This window comes from Kogia breviceps, chromosome 2 (genome assembly GCF_026419965.1).
Source record: "Kogia breviceps isolate mKogBre1 chromosome 2, mKogBre1 haplotype 1, whole genome shotgun sequence".
Taxonomy (NCBI): Eukaryota; Metazoa; Chordata; class Mammalia; order Artiodactyla; family Physeteridae; genus Kogia; species Kogia breviceps.
The window spans coordinates 25,780,355-25,806,791 of record NC_081311.1 but is presented as its reverse complement, the minus strand read 5'-3'; the positions used below and the strand labels follow the sequence as shown (position 1 = coordinate 25,806,791).

Below are 26,437 nucleotides of genomic sequence, written 5' to 3'. Positions count from 1 at the left end.
GTTATTGCTCCATATATGTCAGCAGTTACTATAATCCATCCTGCACGGCATACCTTAATTATATTCGTTTACTTTCAATCTAGTTACAGTATGTTATTGCAGCAGAAGTCCTTGCTATAAGAAAACCAAAAAGAATTCAAAGTCTAGCCAATGATTTGCATATTAATTTCAGTAACTGTGGGATCTTCCGTAAGTCATTTGTTCTCTCTAGACCTCAATTTCCTTATTTTTAGAATGAAAGAGTTGGAGTATATCGTCCATAAGGAAAATTCTTTTCAGGGTTTAATATGACAACCCTAAATGATCAGATGAGCCAGTTCCTTAACATTTACTCACACGATGAGAATGGAAGCCCTCAGGCCTGGTATTACCAGTGGGCGGTGTGGCAGTGGAGTGGGCGGGTTTTCAAGCTCGGTTTGGTGGGCAGTTAGAAATTCTGGTCTCCCGATTATGGTGTTACAGAGAATAAGAGAAATGAGTTGACATTATTTGTTTCTCCAGGTTTCTCCCAATAAGTCATCCCAGATTTATTCGAACCATCCCGGAGCTGAGTGTTCGGCCAAGGTGAGGGGAACTCCAGTGGTCTCATGGAGAGAGCGCTGGGCTTGGAGTCAGGAGCCTGAGTTCTAGTGTTGATTCAGCCAGGGTTGTGACTCATTTTGCCTCTCTCTGTCCAGGTTGTCTTTTTTTCTCCAGGAGGGATATTTGTCTGGTTCTCATACAGCTGGTTAGAGGGATTATGTGAGAATTCATATGAAAGCTGTATTCAGGGTTTAAGTATCAATTTAAAGGCTGATTGCAGTTCTGTTTGTTGGCATGTAACAAAAAGAAACATTTTTGCTCTCAACCTAATTTTCTAGAGCTCAGTAATTCCCTAAATAAACACCACGTAGCCAAGAATGCCTGTTCCTTGATAATAGACTACTGCTTGGTGACTGAAATTTTAAGGTCATGTTCTGGTGGATTCTGCAGAGGGATGTTCCACGAGGGATTCTGGGTGGACTGGTAGAACCAGTAGTTCCATGAAGTGGTGGATCCAGTTTGTCTGGGACCATTCTTTCAGAAAGTCTTATGTGCCTAGGATGTCACGGAAAGACCTCTTTCCGAGGATAAGGTTTGGTCAGCATCCTGAAGGGATCAGAATAGAAGTGGAACAGTTCTGAGAAGGCTTGTGTCTGAGGTAGGGAAATATTCCCCGAACCTTGGAAGTACCAGATGCTGACAACGCTTACTTTGAAGGATGTGAAAGTAAGCCCTTTAGTTCCAGAATGATGAGTTTTGGTGGATGCACACGTTCCTATTTGCTTAATCTGTGGTTTCCTTAGTTTCGTAGATTTGACTGTGTCCCTTTGTCGTGAAAACAGAGACCTCCTCATATTCGTTGTTTTAGTCTGTGGTGTCTTCACCTCTGAGGCTGGATGTCTTGTTTACTTAAGGGTTAAGGTCAAGTAGTTTATCCAGGCTAAGGGTAGGTATGTTAAATTAATGAATACTGCACGGGGCGAGTCAGTGAGCATTGTGGGAAGACTTACTGACATCCTGAATGGTTCTTGACCCTCAGAGTCTGGAGCCTCTCATGAACTATCACTGCTGTGCTGGTCCCCCCTCCTGTCTCTGGGGACTGGTGTGAGCCATAGCGGTGGTCCTTGGTAGTGGCAGTGTGGGCCAAGCCAGGAAATGAGTTCATTCCGTAGAGTCGAGATGGAGGATGGAGTTATAACGACAGATAGAGACAGATGGACAGGTTAAAAAACTCTAGCACATCTTCTACCTCCTCCACGCACCTATGTTGTATTGTTCATTATTTTATGTTAATCAAGGCCCCTGGGAAACTTAGTATAAACATAATGCTATTGTTGCTATATTTCTCAAATGCTTTATGTTTTAAGATACATATTTTGAAGTCAGGAGGAAAAACATTTATTTAATTGACGGTGTTGACTGACTTAACGAAATGCCATCATATTTTCATTCCCACTTGTGTATGGAGCTCTTGTGCACAAAGAATGTCGTGTGCCTTCGAGTTGAGTCTCAGGGTTGGTGAGGGACACTCAAGCTAGCTAAAACGGTACCTGCTCATTTACCCATTTGGAGGGGGGGAAGTTAAGAGAGCAGAGCGGTTCAGAAGTCATTACATGTATCTCTGGCTTTCCTGCTAGTCCCTGAGTTTTCTCTTGCCATTAGTGTAGTTATGCCCACCTTTTTTTTTTTTTTTTTTTAAGAGTCAGTTTAAAATCATTTTGGGAAAAGAAAAAAGATAACACATACTTGTTATGTGTGTTTGTGTTTTATTTTTATTTTTATTTATTTATTTATTTTTTTGCGGTATGCGGGCCTCTCACTGTTGTGGCCTCTCCCGTTGCGGAGCACAGGCTCCGGACGCGCAGGCTCAGCGGCCACGGCTCACGGGCCCAGCCGCTCCACGGCATGTGGGATCTTCCCGGACCGGGGCACGAACCCGTGTCTCCTGCATCGGCAGGTGGATTCTCAACCACTGAGCCACCAGGGAAGCCCTTAATTTATTTTTAAACTTAGATAGACATCTATTTTCTCACAGTTCTGGAGGCTTTCAGTCTGAGTTGAAGGTATCAGCAGGGTTTGTTCTTATGGGGCCTGTCTCCTTAGCTTGAAGGTGGCTATCTTCTCCAGTGTCTTCACGTGGTCTTCTCTTTGTATTTATCTATGTCCTAATCTCCTCTCTTTTCAAATTTTTGATTGTGGTAAAAACATAACACAAATAACATAAATTTGCCCTCTTAACACTTTTTAGGTATACATTATGGTATTGTTAACTATATGCATATTTTTATGTAACAGATCTCTGAACTTTTTCATCTTGGATGACTGAAACTCTATAAGCCATTCATTTCCCCCTGACTCCCCAGCCTCTCGCAACCATCATTCCACTTTCTGTTTCTTTGAGTTTGATTACTTCAGATACCTCATATAAGTGGAGTCCTGCCCAGTCCTTCTGTGACTGGCTTATTTCACTCAGCACAACATCCTCAAGGTTCATCCGTGTGGTAACATACAGCAAGATTTCCTTCTTTTTTAAGCTGAGTGATATTCCATTGTGTGTATATATGTTGTCTTTATCCATTCATCCATCAATGGACATTTAGGTTGTTTCCATACCTTGGCTATTATGAATAGTGCTGCAATGAACATGGGTGTACAGATATCTCTTTGAGATCTTGTTTTTAATTCTTTTAGATACATACCCAGAAGTAGGAGTGCTGTATCATATGGTAGTTTTTTGAGGACCTTCCATACTGTTCTCCATAGTGGCTGCACCATTTTATAGTCCTACCAACAGTGTGCAGGGAAGGATTCCCTTCTCCCACATCCTTGCCAATGCCTGTTATTTTCTGTTTGATAATGGCCATCCTTACAGATGTGAGGTTAATATCTCACTGTGGTTTTGATTTATATTTCCCTGACTATTAGTGATGTTGAGCACCTTTTCCTATGCTTCTTGGATGTTTGGATGATCTGCTTTGGAGAAATGTCTGTTCCAGTTCTGTTTTTCAGTCAGCTTATTTGTTTTTTTATTATTGAGTTGTAGCTTAATTTCTTATAAGGACACTAGTTGTGTTGGATTAAGGCCCACCCTAACGACCTCATTTTAACTTAATTGCCTCTTTAAATTCCCTGTCTCCAAACACGGTCACATTCTGAGGTATTGGAAGTTGGTGCTTCAACATAAGAATTTGGGGGCCTGGGCGAGACAATTCAGTTCATAACAGAGGCATTCCCATATCAGCCACTGAGTGAATAAATTTTTTTATCCTAACTATACATATATATATATATATATATATATATGTATAAAGGTGTTATAGATAATGAATGTAAATTATCTGGTAATTATCTTTTAGAGTGCCAGGCACAGGGATGTTCTGTGTGTGTTTTAAGAAATAACATTTTACAGATGTTCCCTTCCCAGGCTTCTCCCTTCACCCCCAGAAATTCTCCATTATTTGACATATATCCAGCTCTTGCTTTTATACTTTCATTATATATACGTATATATATATGTCTACAAAAAATGATTTTGTATGGTTTTCAAATTTTACATAAATAGTATGCTGTGCTTAATATTCTGCACCTTGTTTTCTTCACTCAAAATTTTGTTTTTGCGATCTCTCCATTTCGGGGCCTAGAGTTAAAACAGTAACCCATCCTGTGCCTGTGCGAAACTGTGTATATTTTCAAGCTGATGGAGGACGTTCACGGTTGTTTCCACAATGCCACAGTGAACGTCCTTGAACTCGTTCCATTGTGCGCCTGTGCACGGATTTCTCTAGGGTGGAATTGCTGGGTGTGTTTCAGCTTTACTAGTGTATGAGTTTCCTGTGTTCCTATATTCACCAGTACTTGCTATTGTACGTTACAGTTTTACCAGTATTGGTGGTACCATTTTATTGATGAGTTCTGTTTTGTTTTAGAAATTTGAATTGGTAAGCTTGGCTGGTTGGAATGGTGGGAATTCTGTGCTGCCTTTGAAAGTGATTTGTGGACTGATAACTTTCAGACCGCATCTCCTTGTTGCTTTTCTGAGAAGAAAAAGAGAATCAAGAAAGTGGTAATGCCAAGGTAGCGTAGGGGGCAGAGCACTGGATTTTTGAATCAGGAACTCTGACTTCAACTCCTGGGTCTGTAGCATAAAATGAGTTTAATAGTATCTGTCCTACTTGATTCACACATGAGAGTGTTGTCACATTCAGTGAGAGATTATTTGTGAAAGCAGTTCTGCGAACTGTAAAGCAGTAGCTAAAGCATTGAAAGAAGTAAAATAGTTTTGTTTCCTATACTTACAAAGATTATTGTTGGCCACCTACTTTACAGCTTATTCATACCTAGGTGAGTGAATTGGAAGGGATTAATTTTCGTGCAGGTATTGTGAACATTCATTCCCCTTTAAGGAGAGAAATGACGGGGGTGGGGTGGGGGGTGGTGCATGGTAGGTGTGTATGAGTTAGCAGAGTCCTGTAAAATCAATCCATGACCATTTGGGGGAGATGGTTTCAAGCTAGAAGCTTATCCAGAGGTTGGTTTACTCTTTCCATTGCCTTTCTGCAACCAGTGAGCTGGAGAAGGGTGGCCACGCTACTCTCAACACTCATTCTGTTAGCCCCTTGGAGAAGATTAAACAGTACCAGGCTGGTCAGACTGTGACTTGCTTCTTAAAGAAGGTGAGTAGTGCACGCCCTGCAATGGGACGCTGTCCCTCTTCCAGAAGAAAACGGGGAAAAACTGACAGTGACCATTTGCACTAGGCTTTGCTTCTGTGTTTGCTGCCATGCTGGTTTGTAGAAGACAGTAGAAGGCCTCTGCTCCTAGAACACTTCTGGTCTAATCAAGGAGCTAAATTTATGGCTTACAAAACAGCTAGCAAGCAACCTACAGTTCTACATATTTATAGATTAATTGTACAAAATGGAAAGAAAAATATAGAGCAAGATTTTAAATCCAGTTCTTTATTTAATTTAATTAAATTTATTATTATTATTATTATTTTTGCCGTACGCGGGCCTCTCACTGTTGTGGCCTCTCCCGTTGCGGAGCACAAGTCTCCGGACGCGCAGGATCAGTGGCCATGGCTCACGGGCCCAGTCACTCCGTGGCACGTGGGATCCCCCCGGACTGGGGCATGAACCCGTGTCCCCTGCATCAGCAGGCGGACTCTCAGCCACTGCGCCACCAGGGAAGCCCTGTTTTACTTTAAATAATGTAAAATTCAAATTTCAGTGTCCACAAATAAAGTTTTATCAGAACACACACACACACACAAATATTTTAAATAAAGATGTTTTATTTAAAATAAAATAAAATGTTGGATTTTAGATTCTTGCCTTTTATAAAGTTCGGGAACAGTGCTAAACAGTATGTAATTGGGTGCCAGATTATGTGTTCTAACCCCAAGTGGAACAGGAGTTGAGTAAAGGGAAGCAATCAGTGAGAACTATACCAGTTGTAATACATCAGAGAGAAGGTTGGTCTGGGTTTGACCCTGAGGGATAATTCCTCTTCATTGCTGCCAGATTCTTCCTCCATGAGCATGTATCTGATTATGTCTGTGGTGCTTGATCCTTTTAGTTACCTATTGTCTATAGACATTCATAAACCCAAGATGCCTTAGAGTGGTGTTTAAGCTCTTCATAATCTGACTTTATGAATCTGGTATACGAGTCATGCTGAAAACTTCCTCTATTTTTTTCCCTTCTTGTCTTTATTTCTACACTGGGAGTACTGTCTATTCTTATTGCCTACAACCCTTCAAGGTCCAGCACAGATAACCCTCCCTTCTTACTAGTTCTCCTACAGGGTCCCGTAACATACTGTACTCTTACTTGTTGCTTGCTCCTGCATACTCATTTGACTTACTCTTTGCAGACTTTAATCTCTTTGAAGGCAGGGCCTGGCTTTTACTTATCACTCTCATGCCGTATACATAGTGGCTGCTTGATAAATGTTTTGTTGAGTTGACCTGAAAATTGGGGTGTGTATTTAGGGCAGAGCACTGTGTCAATAGCAAACTCTAAATTGATTTAGAAATAAGATGTTAGTCCCTGAAGATGGTTAGCAGTCACTGGGCACAACTGAGTTTGGGGGAGGCGACAGAGGCCAGTGGGATTGGCCCTACTGCTTGAGGATATCTCTGAGGCCTTTCTTGCCTCCTAATCAGCTGAGGCACCAGGAGAGATGCATGTTCTGCTGGGCTGGCAAAGGCTCTGAGCTAGACGCTGAGTGAAGCCTGCGAGAAGTGGAGGTTGGACAGGGGCATTGAGACGTAGGGGTGTGTTCCTGTTCCTTGGGAAAATGTAGGCTTTGGGCCCTCTGAGCCCTGTGATTTTAGGAGAGTCTGTTTTAGTGAAGGGAAGAGAAGAGATGCTTGTATCTGCCCATTCCATTTCTCCTCCTGTTTTTTTTCCCCCCAGTACAACGTGGTTAAGAAATGGCTTGAGGTAGACATCGCTCCAGACATCCGGGGGAGAATTCCCTTACTGCTCACTTCTCTTAGCTTCAAGGTCAGTGTGCCTGAGATCCCTGGAGAGGAAACCCCAGCTCCCTGAGCTCAACTTAGTGTCTGGTGTGTGCTCGCAGTGGGTACAGGGAACCGTACCGTGGGAGATACTTACCGTGCAGACTTAAATGCTGTGGTTTTGGATAAATGACAGGCCTTTCCTCAAACATCAGAAGAATTTTCTTGCCCTTCCAGGTTCTGAAACATCCAGATAAGAAGTTCCGGATTGGCCAGGCCCTGAAGGCCACCGTGGTTGGCCCAGATTCCTCCAAGGCCTTCTTGTGTCTTTCACTCATAGGTGTGGTGACGAGATGGGACCTGGTCAGGGAAGGGAGGGGGTGGAAGGGAGCAGGAAGAGGTCTTCAGTCATTGCCCAGGTTGAAGGATGCCGTGGGTTTCGGAGTCCTTAGAAAGCCTAGCGCGGTGGCTGTGTCCTTGGAACAGTTTTTCTCTCGGGGCTTTGCTCTGTGGCCTGTGTCTGAGTCACCTTTACCTACACAGTTGTTTTTCTTAGCTCTCTCAGAAAGGCTTGTTCACCACATGGGCCTGGCATTCTTGACCACATGGCATGGTGATCTGGGTCTGTGTGATCATTCAGGTCAACTCAGCCTAGACAGCCCGAGTCTGGACGCCTCCACCTCCCCCAGACTCTGGTTGGCCAGTGTCTCGGCTTCTTTCTTGGCTCATTTCCTCTTCCCTGAATCTGGTTCATTCTCCTGCCAGGTCCTCACAAGCTCAAGAAAGGGGAAGTGGCCATGGGCCGCGTGGTGAAGGTGCTTCCCAAGGAGGGACTGACCGTCTCCTTCCCCTTCGGGAAGATGGGAAGAGTCAGTATATTTCACGTGAGTGACTCCTACTCCGAGACGCCCCTGGAAAACTTTACCCCACAAAAGATTGTCAGGTAGGCTGAGTTCTTTTCCTCTTTCCAGCTCTCTGTGGGATTGGTGGGGTTTTTTTGTTTTTGTTTTTCTTTTAATTATAGATGTGTGATTTTGTACCAGAAAAAAAATATATAGTATATAAAATGGAAAATGAAAATTGCTGTCGCTCCTCTCTTTCTCCACCACTTTTTGCCATTAGATACTTTGACCTCTATCTTTCAAGACTGTAACATATATAGGTATAATTTGCCTGTATGTAATAGTAGAATTTCATTTTATATGCTATTCTGCAGCTTGCTTTTTTCTCATGGCAGTTTTTCATACACTTTTTCTTTCCTGTGCTAGTATATTGAAATCAGCCTTGTTCTTTTACCTTATTTTTAACATTTTTTTTTTAGTATTGCATGATGTGTTTTTTTAAAAATCACAGTTTATTTAAACAATTCTGTTGATGGACAATAATGTTGAAGTGAATATGTTTGCACGTATGTTTGGGTACCAGTGAAAGTAAACTGTGAAATAAATTCTTAGGAGTAAAATTGATGGGTCAAACAATGTTATACATTTTGCCAAAGTGTCTTCCAAAAGGACTTTGCTAATTTTTATTTCAATTAACAATAAATATGACTGTTCATTCCTCACACCCCTGTCAGCACTGGATATTCTTAATTTTTAACTTTGGCATTGAATAGGCTGAAATTGATCTCGCATTTTAATTTGAATTTCTCTTACTGGTCATTTTTCATGTTTATTGGCTGTTTACATTTGTTCTATACTTTGTTTGGCCAAGTTGCTTCCTCATTTTACTATTGAACCATTCATCTTTTTTTTTTTTTTTTTTTGCGTTACGCGGGCCTGTCACTGTTGTGGCCTATCCCGTTGCGGAGCACAGGCTCCGGACGCGCAGGCTCAGCGGCCATGGCTCACGGGCCCAGCCGCTCCGCGGCATGTGGGATCTTCCCGGACCGGGGCACGAACTTGCATCCCCTGCATCAGCAGGCGGACTCTAAACCACTGCGCCACCAGGGAAGCCCCCATTCATATTTTTAATTAAAAAAAATTGATCTGTATGTGTTCTCTGCAAGAGGATAGCAGTAACCTTTTGCAGTTGGGGGGTGCTTTATGAACTATTTTGGATGCACAAAAATGAACCTACCTCAGAGTTTTAAAACCATTTTATAGCCTGAATAAACTAGCATGGAGAGGCATATTTCAGCCTTGTACAATACAGACTTGTCTGACAGCCACAGTTATCCAACAGTGGAGCAGACACCTTCAGGAGGCAGAGACTGGAGAGTAGTAATTGTCCTCCCATCTCGAGTGTCCCAGCCACCAGCACCTGCGTAAATTCTCAACCACTTGTCAGGGCTAAACAGCACAAAATACCCAGGGCCTAGGAGAAGAGAAAGAATGAGTCAGAGGGAAATCCAAGATCATCTCTGCTTTGCTTATTTAGGCTTACAAAATACAGGTGTGATTTTTTTTTTTTAGCAAAATATTTTTAAAAAATAACATTATTGTAGTTAAATGTATGAGTAGCATTCAGTTGTAATTCCTTCATCTGTCAATGTGAATAATAAGTTAAATGCCTAAAGATAGATGATCCCTTCAGGTCCTTTCCTGCTTTAAGGGCTGTAATTCCCTGGTAGAAAAGGCACGCGCCTCTCATGGGAGAATTTGGACTATATTGTTGCTGAGATCCTTTTTACTGATAAGATTCTCTACCTTGCGTGGTGGTATAAATGACACCACCATTGCGTGGTGGGTTTGGAAACCCCCCCCCCCCACGAAGAGTAAACCCTGTTATCCTCCCAGAAGCCTTCCCTGCTCAGACCTCCCTCATGGGTTCCTCTGACCTGCCGCTCTGAGTCGGCAGTGGTACCAGGCCGTCCCCTGTCATGGTTTCCTGTGCTGAATCTGTCTCTCCACGAGACCAGACCCTCCCAGCCCCCGATGCAGGGCTGGTCTTACCTCCTAAGTACTCACCGCGTGGCTCCGTGTGCCTTCCAGAGGGCTTGCGTGTATCCTCTTGTTTCCTCCTCCCAGCACTGTTCTTGGGTGAGGAGAGAAAGTAGCGGTATTTTTACTTGACGAACTAGTAAACTGAGGCCCAGAGAGGGGACTTGTCCCGAGTCCCTCAGCAGGTTGTCAGCAGGATGAACAGAGCCCTCGCTCTCGCCTGTTGCTCAGCCTTGTGGAGAGGAAGCCGAGGCCCTCTTCCGTCTTCTGAGGTGCTGGCTGGCGTCAGCGTTTCCTTCTCTTTTGCTCTCACTCCAGGTGTTATGTGCTGTCCACTACAGGCCCTGTATTGACTTTGTCACTGCGATCGTCCAGGTGAGTGTCTGTGTTGTTGGGGGAAGAATTGGGGGAGAACTCCCCACCGGCCCCAGAGGACTGAGGAGAGGCTGTGTGGATCTGACACAGAGCTTTGGGCCTCCCAGCTTGCTTCTCTGCTCACCCCCTTTATGCCCGGCCCCGTTTTTTTTGTGTGTGTGCTACGCGGGCGTCTCTCTATTGTGGCCTCTCCCGTTGCGGAGCACAGGCTCCGGACGCGCAGGCTCAGCAGCCATGGCTCACAGGCCCAGCCGCTCCGCGGCATGTGGGATCTTCCCGGACCGGGGCACGAACCCGTATCCCCTGCATCGTCAGGCGGCTTCTCAACCACTGCGCCACCAGGGAAGCCCCCCGGCCCCTTTTTTTATCCAGAAAAGCTGAGGACATTCAGATTGTAGAAGAACCTGTCTGCTCAGGCTGTTGTTTCTCAAAGAAAGGTTCAAACATCCATAGTGGTGTTCAAAGTTGCCAGATGGCGGTCCTAGTGAGGGGAGGTGATGGAGCCCCCAGGGCTCCATAGTAGGGACAAGTGTGCCATGAAGTGGATTGGCCTGAAGTCACAGTTCGAAATGGATGTATGAGGTTTAACCTCCTTCGGGCTTGCTCAGCCTCTCCCTGTTACTATTAAACCTGTCCCCAGCTGATAGGACTTCAGGAGAGGGTAGGGCTGGGCTCTGATGGTGATATCCTACTGACAGGTCCAGAGTCGTGTTCTTACAAAGTGTGATTATCACAGGAGATTTGGGGGTGAGGATCGGGAAATGGGGTCAGAGGTACATGTGTAGTAAGCCTTTTATTCCTTTAGGACGAACCCGGAGACGAAAAGCAAAATAACAGATCCTGAGATTAACTCCATCCAGGATATTGAGGAAGGGCAGCTCGTGAGGGGCTATGTGAAGTCCGTGCAGCCGTCCGGTGTGCTCTTAGGGTGAGTGAGGTGGAGCCCCGGGGATGTGGACCAGCCCCCAGTGTTCTCCCTGGGCCTGTCTTCATTGGCCCGCTGCTCCCTCCGGTCACCATCTCTGGAGGGAACATGAAGGAAGGAGAGTCTGTGTTCCCACCAGTGTTTTAAATTCCAAGTCCTTTTATAGTTTCAAAAAAGTTTTGAATTACTCTTGTTTGGTTTTTTTTTCTTTTTTCTTTTTTTTGGTGGTACGTGGGCCTCTCACTGCTGTGGCCTCTCCCTTTGCGGAGCACAGGCTCCAGACGCCCAGGCTCAGCAGCCATGGCTCACGGGCTCAGCCGCTCCACGGCATGTGGGATCTTCCCGGACTGGGGCACGAACCCGTGTCCCCTGCATCGGCAGGCGGATTCTCAACCACTGCGCCACCAGGGAAGCCCTTGTTTGGTATTTTTGACAAAGAATATGGCATGTCTCCATGGTCATGATTTGTAAGTGTTCCATGAACACCCAGATGTTACAGCCTTCCCTGCTGTAATTACGTTTCCTCATTTTCTTCTGGTCTTTCTAGCAGCTTGTGAGTGCATTGTGATGCTCTGATATGGGGTAAAGAATATCTTTCAATTATGTCTTCATTACTCTTGATGATTTTTCCAGTTTACAAAGCCCTCTTTATTTTGTTGAGTGCCAGGAACCTTATGTCTGTCCTAAAGCCTCATCACAACTTGAGTCTCTGGGAGAGAGGAGGCATTAGGCTTGGCTGGGGACTCTGTTGCTGTGTTTCTGACCACGGGACCCTTGTCTCTCTCTCCTGTCAGCCTTGGCCCCTCAGTTACAGGTTTGGCCCAATACCCACGTGTCTCCCAGTACAGCCTGTCCAAGAATTCCCCTTATGACAGGTATCTCCCCGAAGGCAAGCTGCTCACAGCCAAGGTCCTAAGGTAGGTGCTCTTCTCTCTTTTTCACCTCTTTCTCTGGGAACGCTGGGTGGAGATGGAGAGGTGAACTATAAACATAATGGCTTAGGCAATGGTAAGTAACGATGAATGAGCTCCCTTTGTGTGGAGCCTTCTACCTCAGCTCCTAAAGGCAACTGTGGAGACTTTCCTCTGCACGGGCACCCATCTTTGGGGACGGAGGAAGGGATAGCACAGCTGCCCTCTGTATTTTTCTACCAAGCAATTGTGCAGATCATTCCTGAGATTACTGCATGGATTTCAAGGCAGGTGGGGGCAGGCCCAGAAACTGCAGGCTGCTTGCTGTGACCATGTGCTCCTTATGCTGTCCCCATGGTCCTCTCGCCTGGTCTCCCTGTCATAGCCTGAACCGCCAGGAGAACCTGGTAGAGCTGTCAATCCTCGCCGATGACACTGGAAAGCCGGACGTGTTTTCTGCCTCCCTGGGACTGCCACTTCCGAAGCAAGAGGGGAGGGAAACAGAGGCAGAGGAGAGAGGCCACAAAGGAGAAGAAGAGAAGGAGAGGAAGAATCAGAAACAGAAAGAGAAGAGGATTGGGAAGGGGCAGGAGGGGGCACAGCTGCCCAGCAAGGAGAAGAAAGAGCCCCGGAAGCCCCAGGCGAAGAAGCTGGGCAAGCGGCCGCGCCCAGAGTCTGGCAGTGAGCAGGTAGGGCCCTCGGGGAGGATGACCTCTTTCACAGGAAAAGGAGAGCCTTCCAGAATCCTCCCGGCAGCCACTTCGCCTCAGCCTCGCGGACCGAGCGGACCAAGGGAGGCCGAGTTTGGGTGGGGAGAGGGTACCGCCTGGGGCCGCGGAGGGCGCTCGGGGCGAGAAGCCAGGCTCAGCGTCATCCCCGCCTGTCATGCCAGGAAAACGGGAACAAGAGGCAGAGGAGAGCTGCCACGTCCGAGGAGGACGACAGTGGTGTGGAGGTGTACTACCGGGAAGGAGAAGAGGAGGTGGAGGAGACGGGTGTGCGGCCCCAGGTGAGCGGCGCTGGATGTGGGGGGAGGGCTGCCCCAGGAGGGAGTCCCTGCTCCCCTGCCCGAGGGCTAGGCTGTCCTCAGCACCACCCCCCCGTCTTCATTTTCTGTAAAATGTGAGGAGGTGGGGCGCCTAGTTTCCTCAGTTGGTCATCAGCTCCTGAGAACAGGGCCGCTGCTTCACCTGCTGAGTGGGCTGTGAAAGTCGATTCTAGTCGATGTTTATTAGCTGGAGCAGAATTGAATTAGTGGGGGTGGGGGACGGGCAAAGGGAAGGAGGCTTGTCCGTCTGAACCTGTGTCCTGCTCTGAGAAATGAGGACAGCGCTATTGGGACCGAGGGCAGGTGTGGAAGGGCTTCCCAGACTTCCCTCGGAACATCTGTCATACCTCTGTCCTAGCTCTACAGCTGTTTTATGCCTGCACGTTTATATGTGTTTGCCTATGTAGCTTTTTAAAAGTATTACTTAAATCTGCTTATTTACAAAGGCAACTTTCATGTCACTCCTAAAAGTGTCCCCAGTGGACCGGGGCCTAGCCTGTCCGTGGGAGGGGAGAAAAGGTCTCTGGGCACCGTGGGAGTCCCTGCTCCTCCGGGTGGAAAGGGGCTGTGGGACAGGGGCAGCCTGGGCTCAGTGCTTTTTTCACATGCGCCTGTGATCCTCCAGGAGAAGCAGACCAGGCCGGCAGAAGCACCCTGGCTGCAGCTGTCTGCCGGCTTCGTTTGGGACGTGGAGCTGGACACTCTGACCCCGGTCTTGCCACCTCACGGAGAGAGCTCCGACAGCGAGGAGGACGAGAAGCCGGAGCAAGCCACGGTGCCGTATCTTCCAGGGCTTCGTCCTTTCTCCAGGGACCCTTGGCGCCGGTCTCCCGTGCTCTGTCCCACCCTGGGTGTCTCTTCCGAGGGGTGGGGCCGTCTCAGGCTGGGAGCTCGGGGGCTGCCCTGCCGGCTCCTGACTTCCACCACAGAGACTTCCCCGGGGCTGAGGAGCAGATAGCTCACTTGGTGTTCTGCCTTCCACAGCGGAGGAAGAAAAGCAAGAAGGAAAGGGAGCTGGAGAAGCAGAAGGCAGAGAAAGAGCTGTCCTGCATTGAGGAGGCGCTGATGGATCCCGGGCGGCAGCCGGAGTCGGCAGATGACTTTGACCGACTCGTGCTGAGCTCCCCCAACAGCTCCATCCTGTGGCTGCAGTACATGGCCTTCCACCTGCAGGCCACGGAGATCGAGAAGGCCCGGGCCGTGGCCGAGAGGGCGCTCAAGACCATCTCTTTCAGGTCTCGGCTACGCCCTCCTGCCTTGGGGCCCTGTCTTTCTCCAGGGGTGGGGGCTGTGTCTCCTCGGCAGGCTGGCGGCAGTTTGGGTGGCTGCCACCCGGCGCCCGTGGGTTCACAGGCTTTCTCTCAGAGTTGTGCCGTCTGTGAAATAGATCTGCTCATTTATATTTTATAGTCCTCTTCACCGAGATAGCTAAGGGTAACGTTTACACGAGGCATGGGCCCTCAGGTGCCCCACTCGGAGCAGAAGTACAGGGGGAAAACACCTCTCCACACACCTGGGCGAAAACGCTGTCGGTGACCATGTTCCAGGCAGAGGGTAGAGTGGGTTTCCCAAAGGCTAGTGAAGAGGGATGGCGCTCCTCTGCATCATTCTTTTAGTCTGGGGGGAGATTCAGACCACGGATTCCTTCCAGTCCAGACCTTAGGCCGGTTTGAGATTTGGTAGGTTTCCTTCCCAGGAGTGGAGGCAGAAACCAGGGGAGCCCCAGACCCCACAGCCATGGGGTCGGGGTTCCTGCTTCTGTGTGAGCTGCAGTGGGGACAGGGCCTCTCGGGGCCTGCACTTGGGGGTGGGAACTGAGGACTTGGGTGGAGCCTGGGGAGGAGGATGTAGTTTCAGTCCCCCGATGGCAGTGGGGGGCTCGTTGGGCCAAGGTGATGGAGCTCACGTGCTGACTGCTCTCCCTCCAGAGAGGAGCAGGAGAAGCTGAACGTGTGGGTGGCCCTGCTGAACCTAGAAAACATGTACGGCTCCCAGGGGTCGCTGACCAAGGTCTTCGAGCGGGCCGTGCAGTACAACGAGCCTCTCAAGGTCTTTCTCCATCTGGCTGACATCTATACCAAGTCAGAGAAATTCCAGGTAGGAGTCTGGGCCAGGTGGCCGGCTGCCAGGGGGACCTCAGCCACTTAGAAACGAGCTCCTGGGAGTGTCCCAGAGGCAGCAGGGAAGTCTCCGGGGAGAACAGCCACATCTGGACCCAGTCCTGCCCCAGGCTTGCTCACCTTCTAGGTGGGAGAAGTCGTTTGCCCCGCCTCCGCTTTGGGAATGTGGGGCCAGGATGAGGGAAGGGAAGGGACAGCAGACCCCGGCGTCTATCCCTCGGGATGCCGACGGGTGTCACCGACAGGAGGCCACATACCCCAGCAGCCCTTTCTCATCTCTCCTCCTCCCCCTTGTCATGCTCACGTTCTCTCTTCTAGCCTTAGGACCTCCTCACGGCACAGGCTTAGGAGGGAGACTCCCCATCATGCGCTCTCCTCATCCTATGCGCCTGCCCTCTCCCCCCGCGTACCTGACATTGGGCCTGGATACTGACGGAGTCTGTGAGCCCAGATTTAGCTTCCCACGAGTGTAGCTGCCTGTCTCTGCCGTTGCCCCCTCTGTCTTAATCACTCTCCTCAGCTTATGTCGTCTTTCCCACAGGAAGCTGGTGAACTTTACAACCGGATGCTGAAACGTTTCAGGCAGGAGAAAGCTGTCTGGATCAAATACGGCGCCTTTCTTCTGCGGAGGGGCCAGGCTGGGGCCAGTCACCGCGTGATGCAGCGAGCCCTCGAGTGTCTGCCTAAGAAAGAGCGTGCGTGGTTGTTCCCACCCACCAGCCCAATTCCAGGGCGCAGTAGGCTGTCTCCCATCTGGGCAGAGGGCTGGGGGTCTCCTCATCCAAGGGCTGGTGTTAGGAAAGCCTTGTGGAGCATACGTGGCTATCCCCCTCTTGATCGTATGCCCGTGAACATAGCTCGTGTTGCATTTTAAATTCTAAACTCGGAAGGTAGAGGAACAGAAAGGAATTAGCACTAATTCTTTTGCCTCTGCCTGCCCCACGGCCCACCTCTCATCCCCTGATTCTCCCTTCTCGGTCCGGAGAGTAGGATGTCTGCTGTTGGGAGTCACAGATCGGTGCCAATCTGTGTATTTGGCCCTAAACCCGCCCCACTGTCCCTCTTGTCACCACCTAGGTCTTATTACCCAAGAGCAGGGAATCAGGCATCAGACTCTGTCCCTGTAGGGTAGTATGTTTTGATGAGGGCATCTGTCTGCTTTCTGTGTCTGAGTTGTCCTCTCCCTGCAGACGTGGATGTGATTGCCAAGTTTGCCCAGCTTGAGTTCCAGCTGGGGGATGCGGAGCGCGCCAAAGCCATTTTCGAGAACACGCTGAGCACCTACCCAAAGCGCACGGATGTCTGGTCGGTCTACATCGACATGATCATCAAGCGTGGCAGCCAGAAGGAAGTCCGGTGAGAGGGGAGGACAGGCTGAGGCCTAATTGCCTGTTGGGGGGTTGGGAACATTGGCCACTTGGAGGCGTTTTAGCCCCCCAGCAGCTCCCGGAACCCCAGTTCTCTTACTCTGTCTGGAAAAACGTCTTTGACATGACCTGTCCTATGACATTGACGTTTCGAGTTTCTTTTCTGCCTCAGTGGCTAGCCTCTGGTCTGGCTGGAACCTTGGGTGGGAGGTAGGCTAGCCCCAGGCCTGGGAATCAGGAGACTTGGGTTTTCCTCATAATTAATGCTGAGCCTGACTCTCATGGTAGAGAGTGTTCACAGGCGTGATCTCACTGACAACCACCAGCATCCCCCCAAGGCAGGGAGGATCAGAGACCGGTGGTTCGGTCCAGAAAGAACTGATGCCTCACCCAAGCCCATCAGTGAGTTTTAAGCAGGGCTTTCCTCACGGAGCCACACCTCATTGCCTGTCCCCATCCCATTAGCTTTGTCCTGATTCACTGTGTGACTTCAGGCCATTAAGTCCTTTAACATCTCTATTCCCCTGGAAGGTGAGGGTGGTGTTCTCCCTCTCCACAGACATGATGGGAGTTTATAAAGGGAATAAAAATAAAGGTAGAAGTGGTAGTGCTGGATAACAGAGGGCCTGGCTCCAGAGCCTTAGAGCAAGTGGGTGAAGGCTAGCTAAGAACCGTGTGGCCGGGGACCAAGAGGCAGACACTGGCTGCTCTCCCTCCCAGGGACATCTTCGAGCGGGTCATTCACCTGAGCCTGGCCCCCAAGCGAATGAAATTCTTCTTCAAGCGCTACCTGGACTACGAGAAGCAACACGGCACCGAGAAGGACGTGCAGGCGGTAAAGGCGAAGGCCCTGGAATACGTGGAGGCTCAGAGCTCCATGTGGGAGGACTAGTGGCCGGCTGGCCCCGAGGGCACTGGTAGCAGTGGGCCAGCCAGGCCGACCCTCAGGCGCCTGGGCAGTTGAGAAACTGTGTTGCCTGAGGACTCTGTTTAAGTGTTGCTTTTTCTGCAGCATCCGTGGGATAATCCTGTCAAGATAAAAAAGGATTTAAGATAGCTCATAATTCCTTTTTGCTTGTTTTAAGAACCAATTTATTTCATCTTTTTCCTTTTCTGGGGCTGCTCAGTGGTTGCAGGCAGTAGGCTCCTGGGCTCCCAGAAAAGCTGAGGGTCTCTCCTTCATGGGAGGTCCCCGGGGAGCAGGAATGGAGGGCCAACTCCCAGGGACTCTGTGGTCAGGATCCCACTTTGGCCCTGGCAGGCTCTTGGTCCAGCTAGTGGGGGTCAGCAGGGTCCGGGAAGCGGGTCGCTCTCCTAGATCGCAGAGTCTCTGGGCATTCCCTCAGCCTCAGCTCAGCTAGTACCTCGTGCCCCTTTGTGGAGGCTGTGAGGCTGGGATGTCGATCCACGTGCTGTGTGGCTTTGGGAGAGCTGCACAGTTTCTCTGGCTCCCTGTAGCTCCCCTGAGGAGAGCTTGCTGGGCGGAGGGCCTTGACTGACTTGCTGGTTGTTCCTTGAGTCCTGAGGGAGAAGGGGACATGACGGGCCCGCTACACCCCCACCTCCCTCTAAAGTTCCCAGAAAGACTGTCTCTCCTCCTCCTTGATAAGTAATAATCCTGTATGTTCTAGAGTTCCTCGAGGCCAACACAGACCCAGCTAGTTGTTGAAGCCAGTTCATTTTTGGCTTGGTCTTAAGGGAATTAAAGATTTCTTGGGCAGAGCTTTAAATGTCCTGAGAGCTGGAGAGCTTTTCCGTGGGAAGTGACTGAGTCATATGCCAGAAAGCAGGACAGGGACAAGGGAGAGAACATCAGAGATTTTAGAGGTGGTGGAGGGGCTCAGGCAGGGGCGGGCTTGGGAGGGAGGCGGAGCAGGGCTTGGCCTGGTTCTTGGTCACTGGCTCTAGGTTATGAGAGGTAGACTGCCCTACTGAGTGCAAGGGCAGGATCTGCTGACTCGTGAAATTTTAGCCGAGCTTCCCTCTGAGAAAGGCCGGGTTCCATCTGTTTCCCAGATCAAATCAGAAAACTGAACCCAGTTAAGACGTCGTCAATCCCAGGGCCTTCCTGCGTGTGGGAACGCCTGGCTCTCCCTGTGCCCCAGCCTTCCCTTCCATCCATTTCAGTCTTGCCCAGAGTCTCCGTCCTCTCCCCTCCCCAGGAATGGGATTTGAGCCTGTCCCCATGACCTCCAGCCTGCTGTGGTATGGCCCATCCAGTCGTGCAGACAGCAAGCTAGTCCTTTATACTAAGAAAAGCTTTATCAAAAATTTATAGAAAATAAAGCTAGAGGCGTACATTGGGGGCTGCTTCCCAGGTGAGCAGCACCGGGCCAGGTGTCCATATGCAGTTACACACAATGTTCCGCACAAGGAGCCTGCTGGTGAGTTTCATTGTCACCTGGCTCTGCTGTCCAGGGCTTTCCAGACCGGTGGGACTGGGTCCTACCAGTCGAAGGTCATCCACATCATAGTTAATTAAGGAGCGGTTCTGGGAAAGGGTCTTTTCTCCAAAGCTGTGGACCATGTGGCTGGTGGCAACAGGAGAGGGAATTTCTTCAGGTCTGAGAGCCTTCCTGCCAGAGCTGACCGTGTTGTCTACTGGCTGTCACATCTGTTCCCCAGTTTCACTTTGTATTCCTTTTTCCTGGTCTGTTTCCCCCAAAAGCTATGGTTAAAAAAAAAAAAAAAAAAATCCACGCTGGGGAATTCCCTAGCAGTCAGGTAGTTGGGACTCTGCGCTTTCACTGCCGAGGGTGCAGGTTCAGTCCCTGATTGGGGAACTAAGATCCCACAAGCGCCGCCCCCCTCCCCGCCAAAAAAAAAATTCCCCTCTGATGCTGATGCGAGCAGGCCACGGGGTTCTGTTTGGGACCAAGTAGTGTCATTGGCAAAGAGTGTGGGACCAGGACCCTTAGGAGGTGAGCAGGACCATCTCTGTGTTGTCCTGGGCCATGCTGTTGCCCGCCAGACCCTGTGCCCACTTGTGCAGGCGGCTGTAGAGTGGAAGGCCCTGGTTCTCGCGGTACAAATAGACGCCGGTGATGGCGTTCCACTGTGGCCGTGGCTGTGTGTCTTCCACCGGGAACTTGGCAACCAGCTGCTCTTCATCCTCGTTGAGTGCCACGAAGCCGAAGAAGCGGCGCACGTTGTTGGCAGCCAGCACCCGCGAGTGCACCTCGGCCGTGCGCTGGAAAAGCTGGTCCTCGTTGGCCCGGTACTGCGCCCAGTAGGCCTCCTGGCGGTAGCTGAGTGGTGAGCAGTAGTGCTTGAGGCACTTGGTCAGGAACACCAGGATGGCCACCACACCGATGAGCAGCCACCCGAAGAGCTGGCCAGAGAAGGGGCGGGGTTGAGGGCAGGCAAGGAGCTGTCTGGACCGCCCGCACCCCAGTAAGAAGTAGCGGGAGCTGGTCAGAGCGTGTGGGCTGGGCTGAACGTGACGTCACAACCCCCTGAGAGCTGGTTCTGTCACTTCCCTGGCCACAGATTCTTCTCCTCTATAAGGGCGGCAGGCCCTTCTGACTGTGATTCCTCCTCTTGGCCCTCACTCCCTCGAGCTCACGCCGTCTCTGTACTTAGACTTAGCCTCCTGCAATTTCAGCTGCCATTCCTGCAGCCCCAAGGGCCCCCTCCACATCGTCTGAGCCCACCAAAATCCAGCACAATCTACCAGGCTCAGCCCAGATACCACTTCCAGGAAGCCTTCAAAAATCCCTTCTGGGAGCAATTTTGCCTTCCCTGAGTCCTCATGGCCTGGTTCCTCTTATATCATCATTCTCTGCCTTGTTTTGAAATTACCCATGTGCTTGTCTCGCTTGGCTATGAGCCTGTTGAGGGCTAGGACCGTCAAGGTCATCTTTGTTTCCCCCATTTAAGCCTGTACAGAGAGCTGTGGGCATTTGAGCATCAACAGATACATTTTATTTCTCTCTATCTACCACCTTCCATCTCCTTTGGTGCTGTCTCCAGCCCTGCTTCTACTTGTGTTTCTTCTGTACCCAAGAGGAGCCCTTTAGAAAATCTTTGCTCTTTCCTATCTCTCCCTCACGCCTTGCTTCTCTTAAGTGAATACTTCAGCTGTTTCTCTGCTTCTGCCCAGGTCTCTGCCCTTGCCCTCCCTCCCTGACCAACTCCGCTACTTCAGAACTAAGCCAAGGCTGAGGCTAGGATCAGGGTGGCAGCTGCTGCCTCCCGACTGGACACCCTGTCTGCCTGAGGCTGACCCAGTGCTGGACAGGGGCCTTTCCTGGGATAGGAACATGCTCACCCCTTGAGCCAGCCACATTCTACTATCAGCTCATGGTCGACAGCAAATGTTTCATAAGATGGCAGGGGTTTGTGCTCAATCTGGCTGGAGCAAAGGGCTTAATCTGTGACTGGGATCGAGGCTTGGTCTGAGCAAGAAGAACATTCCTTTAATGTTTAAAACTCTCTCATTGGGGATGGCATTCACCCTTGCCCCACCAGGCGCTGACCCATAGTTACCCAACTCTGATGCCCGATGCTGATAATCTAGTAACTTCCTGGAGAGCTCAGCCCCTGAGGACTGACTCCAGCATTAATATTGGGTCATCCCGGCACCTCCCCACCAGCCACCACGTAGGAGAGAAAGAAGAGGAGCTTCCCTTGGCACAGGCTCACCTGGGACTCGTACTTGAGCCTGCGGCTGACCTCCTCCTGGAAACCTGACAGGTGGGCAGGGCCCTCCCTACACGGGAACTTGGCCAGGATTTCTGTGGCCTGGGCCAGTGGGAATTTGTCTTCCCCAGCTGTGAGCGAAGAGGGGTCCACGAATTCGCTGAGAGCACAGACATAGGCCTCACCACGCAGCAGAGAGATGACAGACCAGGTGATGGGGGCCACGGCTGCACGGCCCACAATGGAGCTTAGAAGGAGGAAGTTGGGGGGAGCCGAGCAGTTCTTGGTCCTCCGGTACTGGTACTCGGTAACCAGGTTCCAGGTGTGGTTGCTGAGGATGACGCCGATGAGGAAGAGCACCAGGGCGGGCACACCGATGGCTGTCAGCCCGTACAGGTAGTTCCGGGCTGGTGAGCAAGGGCAGTGGAACGCCACCACACTGAACAGCTCCTGGCTGCCCACCGTGCCCAGTGCCACCAGCCCGTTGAAAATCATCACATCCTTGCTCTTGAAGAAGAGTGATAGGAAGCGGAAGTTCTCTGCCATCAGGGCTGCCATGGTGACGGGTCAGCTGGGGGACCGATGGCAAGGGTGGAGGCAGGAGGAGACTGGGACGGTGGTTCCTGGTGGGACTAGGAAAGCGCACAGGCTACAGGCCCCTGAAGGCAGGGCACAGTCTCGCCATTTGATCTCCTGCAGTGACTGGCCTGGTGCTTCCTGTGGGACTGTAGATGACTGATCAATATTTGCCTCTAAAAACAGGAACTGAGGGGATCTTGCGTAGTCGGGCTGGTGAGAAAGGAGGGCGTCTGGGGGAGCCCCAGGGCCTGGGTGGAGTGAGAATAGCCACCGTTCACTGAGCTCTTAATATGTCGGGTGCTTTACATCCCTCATTGCCCATCGTCAAGATCCTGCACTGAGCTCTGATATCCCAGTGCACATAGGGAAGGTGGAGGCTTCCTTGGGGTGAGTGCCTATCAGGCTCACGTAGGAATGGCAGAGCTGAGATTCAAGCTCAGCTCTATCTGCCTCAGACACTTAGGTTCTTGTCATCACCACAAGCTTCCCTTGATGTGGGGACTAGGACTGGCTCTGTGGCTTTGGGAACTGTGGGCTGTTGACTGGCTTTCCCTTTGGGATTCCAGGTACCGCTAATGTGCTGGGGGACCTAGGACTATTTGGAGGGTGTGTCCTCAAGGTATGTAGCCCATGGGTATAAAAGCCAGAGTAGGTGTCCTGGTGGATAAGGGACTTGGACTTGACCCTGTGATATGGGCGAGTGGGGGGTGGGGTGGAGGAAGGGGCCTCCAGTCAGTGGTGAGCCTCGTGCAGCATCCCTGGAGTTCATAAGAACCTTTTCATTTTGGAGACCTCAGGCTCTGGACTGGTTTAGGAGATCCTGGCTCTCAACATACTTCATGACCTTTCTCTGGACCTCAGTGTCCTCATCTGTGAAAAGAGGATAAGTCATTCTGGTCCTTGCTCTCTTAGGAATGCTGGAGGAAAATGAAAGGGAATAAACAGTGCCTGATAGTTGCCCTATATGTAAAACCCTCCATCTCACCCTGTCCAGTCCTAAGGGTGCCTCCCAGAGGTGAGACAGATAGGGGATGATTGTCCTTCTGTCAAAGATCAGGAGACTAAGGCCTCAAGAGGATAAAGTGCTCTGCTCAAAGCTATTCAAATATGGAGGTGCCTGGACAGGACTTTTGAGCATGACCTAAGGAGGCCTGGGAAGTGGACAAGGGTGGGTCAAGCTAAGTGAGCCCTCTATTTTCCTGGCTTCCTACTGACATTGCTCTGTGCCCATCCGCAAGAGCCCTGGCAAACCTCCCCTTCCCCACCCGTTACCCTTTCCTTATCCAGCAGCTCTGTTCCACCGAGGTCCCTAGGCCTGGGGACCGCCCAGCCGGCCGGCAACAGCAAGCCTTGATGAAGGCTAAGGCTTGGCCATACCCACCACCCTCTTTCGAGCCTGCTTTGCCTTGGTCTGGGCAGCAGATGAGCTGGCACCCTGCCAGGAAGTGGCCATGGCCTGGGGCTCCAGCTATCTTCTGCCCCAACTCCCTTCCCAGGCTCCACCCACACAGGCCAGGGTGTGGCCCCATGTTCTTCTCCACATCCCGGGAATGAAAAACAAAAGTCCTCAGGCCAGAGGCAGCTGGGGAGTGGAGGGATGGAGCAAACAAAGGTGGGGAGACCTGCCCAGATTTCCTTCTATGCCTCCTCTCTAGACCACCACCCCTCCTAATCACTGTCAAGGCAGCCAGAGGGGCTGGTGCAGAGCTGGGTGGCCACGAGGAGGCCAGATGGGGCTGGTTTCCAGGAGGAGGAGGAGACCTGACTTCCCTAACTCACTGCCTGGGGGCCCAGGGGCTCCAGCCTAACTCCTCCAGAAGGAGAGTTTGTGATATTGCTGGGGATGAACGGGTTAAAGGCAGCCCCCTCTCCCTCTTCCTTCTCCCCTGTTGGCGTCAGGGCTCCTGATATGCTCCCCTGGGTTCAGAAACCACCCAAAGTGGGGTACAAGATGCCTGAATACTGGTGGGTGGTGAGCAGAGGAGGGAACAGGCTATCTTCTGAGACTACCGCCCCTGGCCCCCAGGTCCGGAATGGGACCTCCACCAGCAACAGTCAGGGCAAGAGACAGGTGGCTGGGGACGGGGTAGGGGGGGGCCTCAGTGAGGGGCCTGGCTCCCCGGGACAATCCCTCTAGGCAGCCTCGGAGCGGCCCTGACATGTTCCCCTTCCTTACCTGGGGTCAGCTGCGGGCACCGGTGGCCTTGGCCTCCACGGAGCTGGGCTCTCCAAGTGGGATGAGGACACTGGAGCTCCTGGGCACGGGCCAGCCGGTGCCCTCGGTGGGCTCCCTCCCGCTTTGCTTCTGCTCCGGAGAGACCAGCGGGGCCTGGGGCTCGTGGTGTCTTCAGAAGAGTTTAACTCCAGAAAAGAGGCAGAACCCGTGAGATGGATGGTTCACTTCACGCCAGCCAGCGGAAAAAACAGCCTCCGAGCGGGCGCCAGGCAGTCAGGGGGCGGGGAGGGCGGCGCGGGGAGAGGAGAGGAAGGAAGCGGAGGGGCCTGCGGCGGCTCGCCTGCCTTCTGAGGCTCCACGCCAGTGGGACCAGTTCCGGGCCAGGAAGGGGGCCTCAGCCAGATCTGGCCCGGGCCTGCCCTCCAGGCCGGTTTCGGGAGCACCCCCTGCTTGACCCCCGCCGACAGAAGCTGCCAGAACCGAGTCCCAAGCCGGGTTAGGGGAGAGGTGCCACCAGACTGACGCTGCCTCCTAGCGGTGTGCGCAAAGCCAGGGGTACCGCTCCCCTGTTCTGGCCCTTCTCCCTCAGAGCCGTCCTGCCCCTCTCTGAGAAAACCCTCCCCCTGCCGGCTCTTCTGTCTGTACTTCAGCTAGCTCCCCAGGTGCTGCTTCAAATCTCAAGAGCACTGATGAGAAAATTCTGGACTCTAGGGATTATCTAAGGCCCTGTGGGTAGCCGTCTGGTTGGTATGTGGAAATTACGAGGAGGCAGGTTTCTCAAGGAAGCCCTTTGTAACAATCAGAGCTGCCCAACCTGTCCCAGAAAGTGATCATGAGCTCCCCGTCGGTGGGAGTATGCAAGCTGAGGCTGAAAAGCCATGGGTCAGGAATGCTGAAAGGGAGAGCCCTGTCCAAGGACAGTCTAGATGACCCCCAGGATCAAGGGAGAGACCGCCCCCTCCCCCAGACCCCTGTCTGCTCTGCACTGCTTGTGGTTCTGGGAGCATGGAACTGCTGAGTGACATGCTGGCCTCCCTGAGCTGGGCTTGTTCACATGCAGGAATGAAGAGAAAAGGACCAGTGTTTATTTTTTCACATCCTACCGTGTGCCAAACAAAGTTCCCGATTCTTCCTCAAAAGTCATCCTTTAACCTCACTGTAACCCTAAAAAGCAGGTCTTTGTAACATCCGTTTTATAGACAGACAACTGGGGGTCAGAGGAATTGGGTAACTACAGGTCCTACAGCCCTAGTATTTGAACCCAGGTCTGTCTGACCCAAAACTTTACTCTTGCCTTCATATTTTGTACCTCCCAATACCTCTGGGCTGGCTTTTCCCAATGGAGCCCACCACCCCGCAGCTGCCAACACACCCCTGGTCTTTACTCATCTGACTCTTCCCCTAGAGCAAGTCCCACCTCCTGGAGGAGCCCTCCAGCCCACCTTGGCTTCCAGGTCTCACCCTCTTCCCAAATAATTAAAGGGAGGGAGACTGGGTCTCAGAAGTGGGACTAGAGGGAAGGATGCCTAAGGAAGAATGGAAATTATTAACACAATGTTATAGGGATCAAGATCAAAATGAATTCTTCGATGAGTGGGACTTAGTCTCAAAGATGTCTGGGGGGTGGGGGGCAGCAAGAAGCTCATCTTCTCGGCCCTCAGCTTCCTCCTCGACAAAGGTAGCTCCAGTTCCTTACGCCCCCTCCCCCTACGTCCAGGGGCAAGAGGAGGATAAGACCTCAGGTTTGGAAATTGATACACACATTATCCACCAGAAACTGAGTGCCTACCACGTGCCATGCACTTTACACACCTCACTTATTTAATGCTCACACAAGCCCATGAAGTAGGTGCCTCACCCCCACTGTGTACAGATGAGGAAACTGAGGCACAGAAAAATGAAGCAACTGACCCAAGGGACATGGTTTGTAAGTGGTGGATCCAGCATTTGACCCAGTTCTCTCTCACACTGGAGTCTGAGCTGTTTCCACCCTAGGCAGCTCCCCTCCCACCCCTCCACCCTCATCCCCACCTCAGGGCAGAGCCTCTCAGCACTTTAGACGCCCTGCCCCAGGGGGTACTACCCAGGGGGTAGTCTCCGAGAAAATGGGAAGGCATCAGCTTCTTTTTCTAAATGCTCAAGCTTTGGGGATGGTCTGATTTCTGATGTGAGGGATGTGTCAGGGCAGTCTCCAGGGACATCTCCATGGGATGTGCTATGGTCTGAATGTGTCCCCCCAAATTCATATGTTGAATCTTGACCCCCAAAGGTGATGGTATTAGGGAGTGGGGCCTTTGAGGTATTGATGCCTTATAAAAGAGGTTCCAGAGAGCCCCCTAGCCCTTTCTGTCACGTGAGGACACAGTGAGGAGGCACTGGCTACCAGCCAGTGCGGGCCTCCGTCAGAACGTGACCATGGCAGCGTCAT

General features: G+C 51.1%; 2 protein-coding genes across 4 annotated transcripts in view; one reads left to right on the top strand and one right to left on the bottom strand.

Moving 5' to 3' along the window:
- The window catches only part of PDCD11 (programmed cell death 11), a 43,192-nt gene extending 25,523 nt beyond the window's left edge, over positions 1-17,669 (top strand). The window contains exons 21-36 of the mRNA XM_059052366.2: positions 502-564; positions 5,087-5,195; positions 6,942-7,031; positions 7,223-7,325; positions 7,751-7,928; positions 10,186-10,242; positions 11,048-11,170; positions 11,962-12,084; positions 12,464-12,767; positions 12,971-13,087; positions 13,752-13,901; positions 14,111-14,361; positions 15,055-15,223; positions 15,788-15,941; positions 16,437-16,602; positions 17,334-17,669. Of these exons, the coding sequence (XP_058908349.1) occupies positions 502-564; positions 5,087-5,195; positions 6,942-7,031; positions 7,223-7,325; positions 7,751-7,928; positions 10,186-10,242; positions 11,048-11,170; positions 11,962-12,084; positions 12,464-12,767; positions 12,971-13,087; positions 13,752-13,901; positions 14,111-14,361; positions 15,055-15,223; positions 15,788-15,941; positions 16,437-16,602; positions 17,334-17,505 (2,329 nt within the window). The 3' untranslated portion in view covers positions 17,506-17,669. The remainder of the gene's footprint in view (positions 1-501; positions 565-5,086; positions 5,196-6,941; positions 7,032-7,222; positions 7,326-7,750; positions 7,929-10,185; positions 10,243-11,047; positions 11,171-11,961; positions 12,085-12,463; positions 12,768-12,970; positions 13,088-13,751; positions 13,902-14,110; positions 14,362-15,054; positions 15,224-15,787; positions 15,942-16,436; positions 16,603-17,333) is intronic.
- A 12-nt stretch (positions 17,670-17,681) lies between these two features.
- CALHM2 (calcium homeostasis modulator family member 2) lies at positions 17,682-24,644 on the bottom strand. Of its 3 annotated transcripts, XM_067024755.1 has the most exons (4): positions 24,010-24,295; positions 22,609-22,703; positions 21,258-21,979; positions 17,682-19,944 (listed from the first exon to the last, which is right to left on the bottom strand). In XM_067024755.1, the coding sequence occupies exons 3-4, from the start codon at positions 21,810-21,812 to the stop codon at positions 19,528-19,530; spliced, it is 972 nt and encodes a 323-aa protein (XP_066880856.1). In that variant the 5' UTR covers positions 21,813-21,979; positions 22,609-22,703; positions 24,010-24,295; the 3' UTR covers positions 17,682-19,527. The 3 variants fall into 3 exon arrangements, with proteins under 3 accessions (XP_066880856.1, XP_058908353.1, XP_066880857.1); XM_059052370.2 differs by having other exon boundaries at positions 21,258-22,703; positions 24,010-24,644; XM_067024756.1 differs by lacking the exon at positions 22,609-22,703 and having other exon boundaries at positions 24,010-24,529.
- Positions 24,645-26,437: the final 1,793 nt, after the last annotated feature.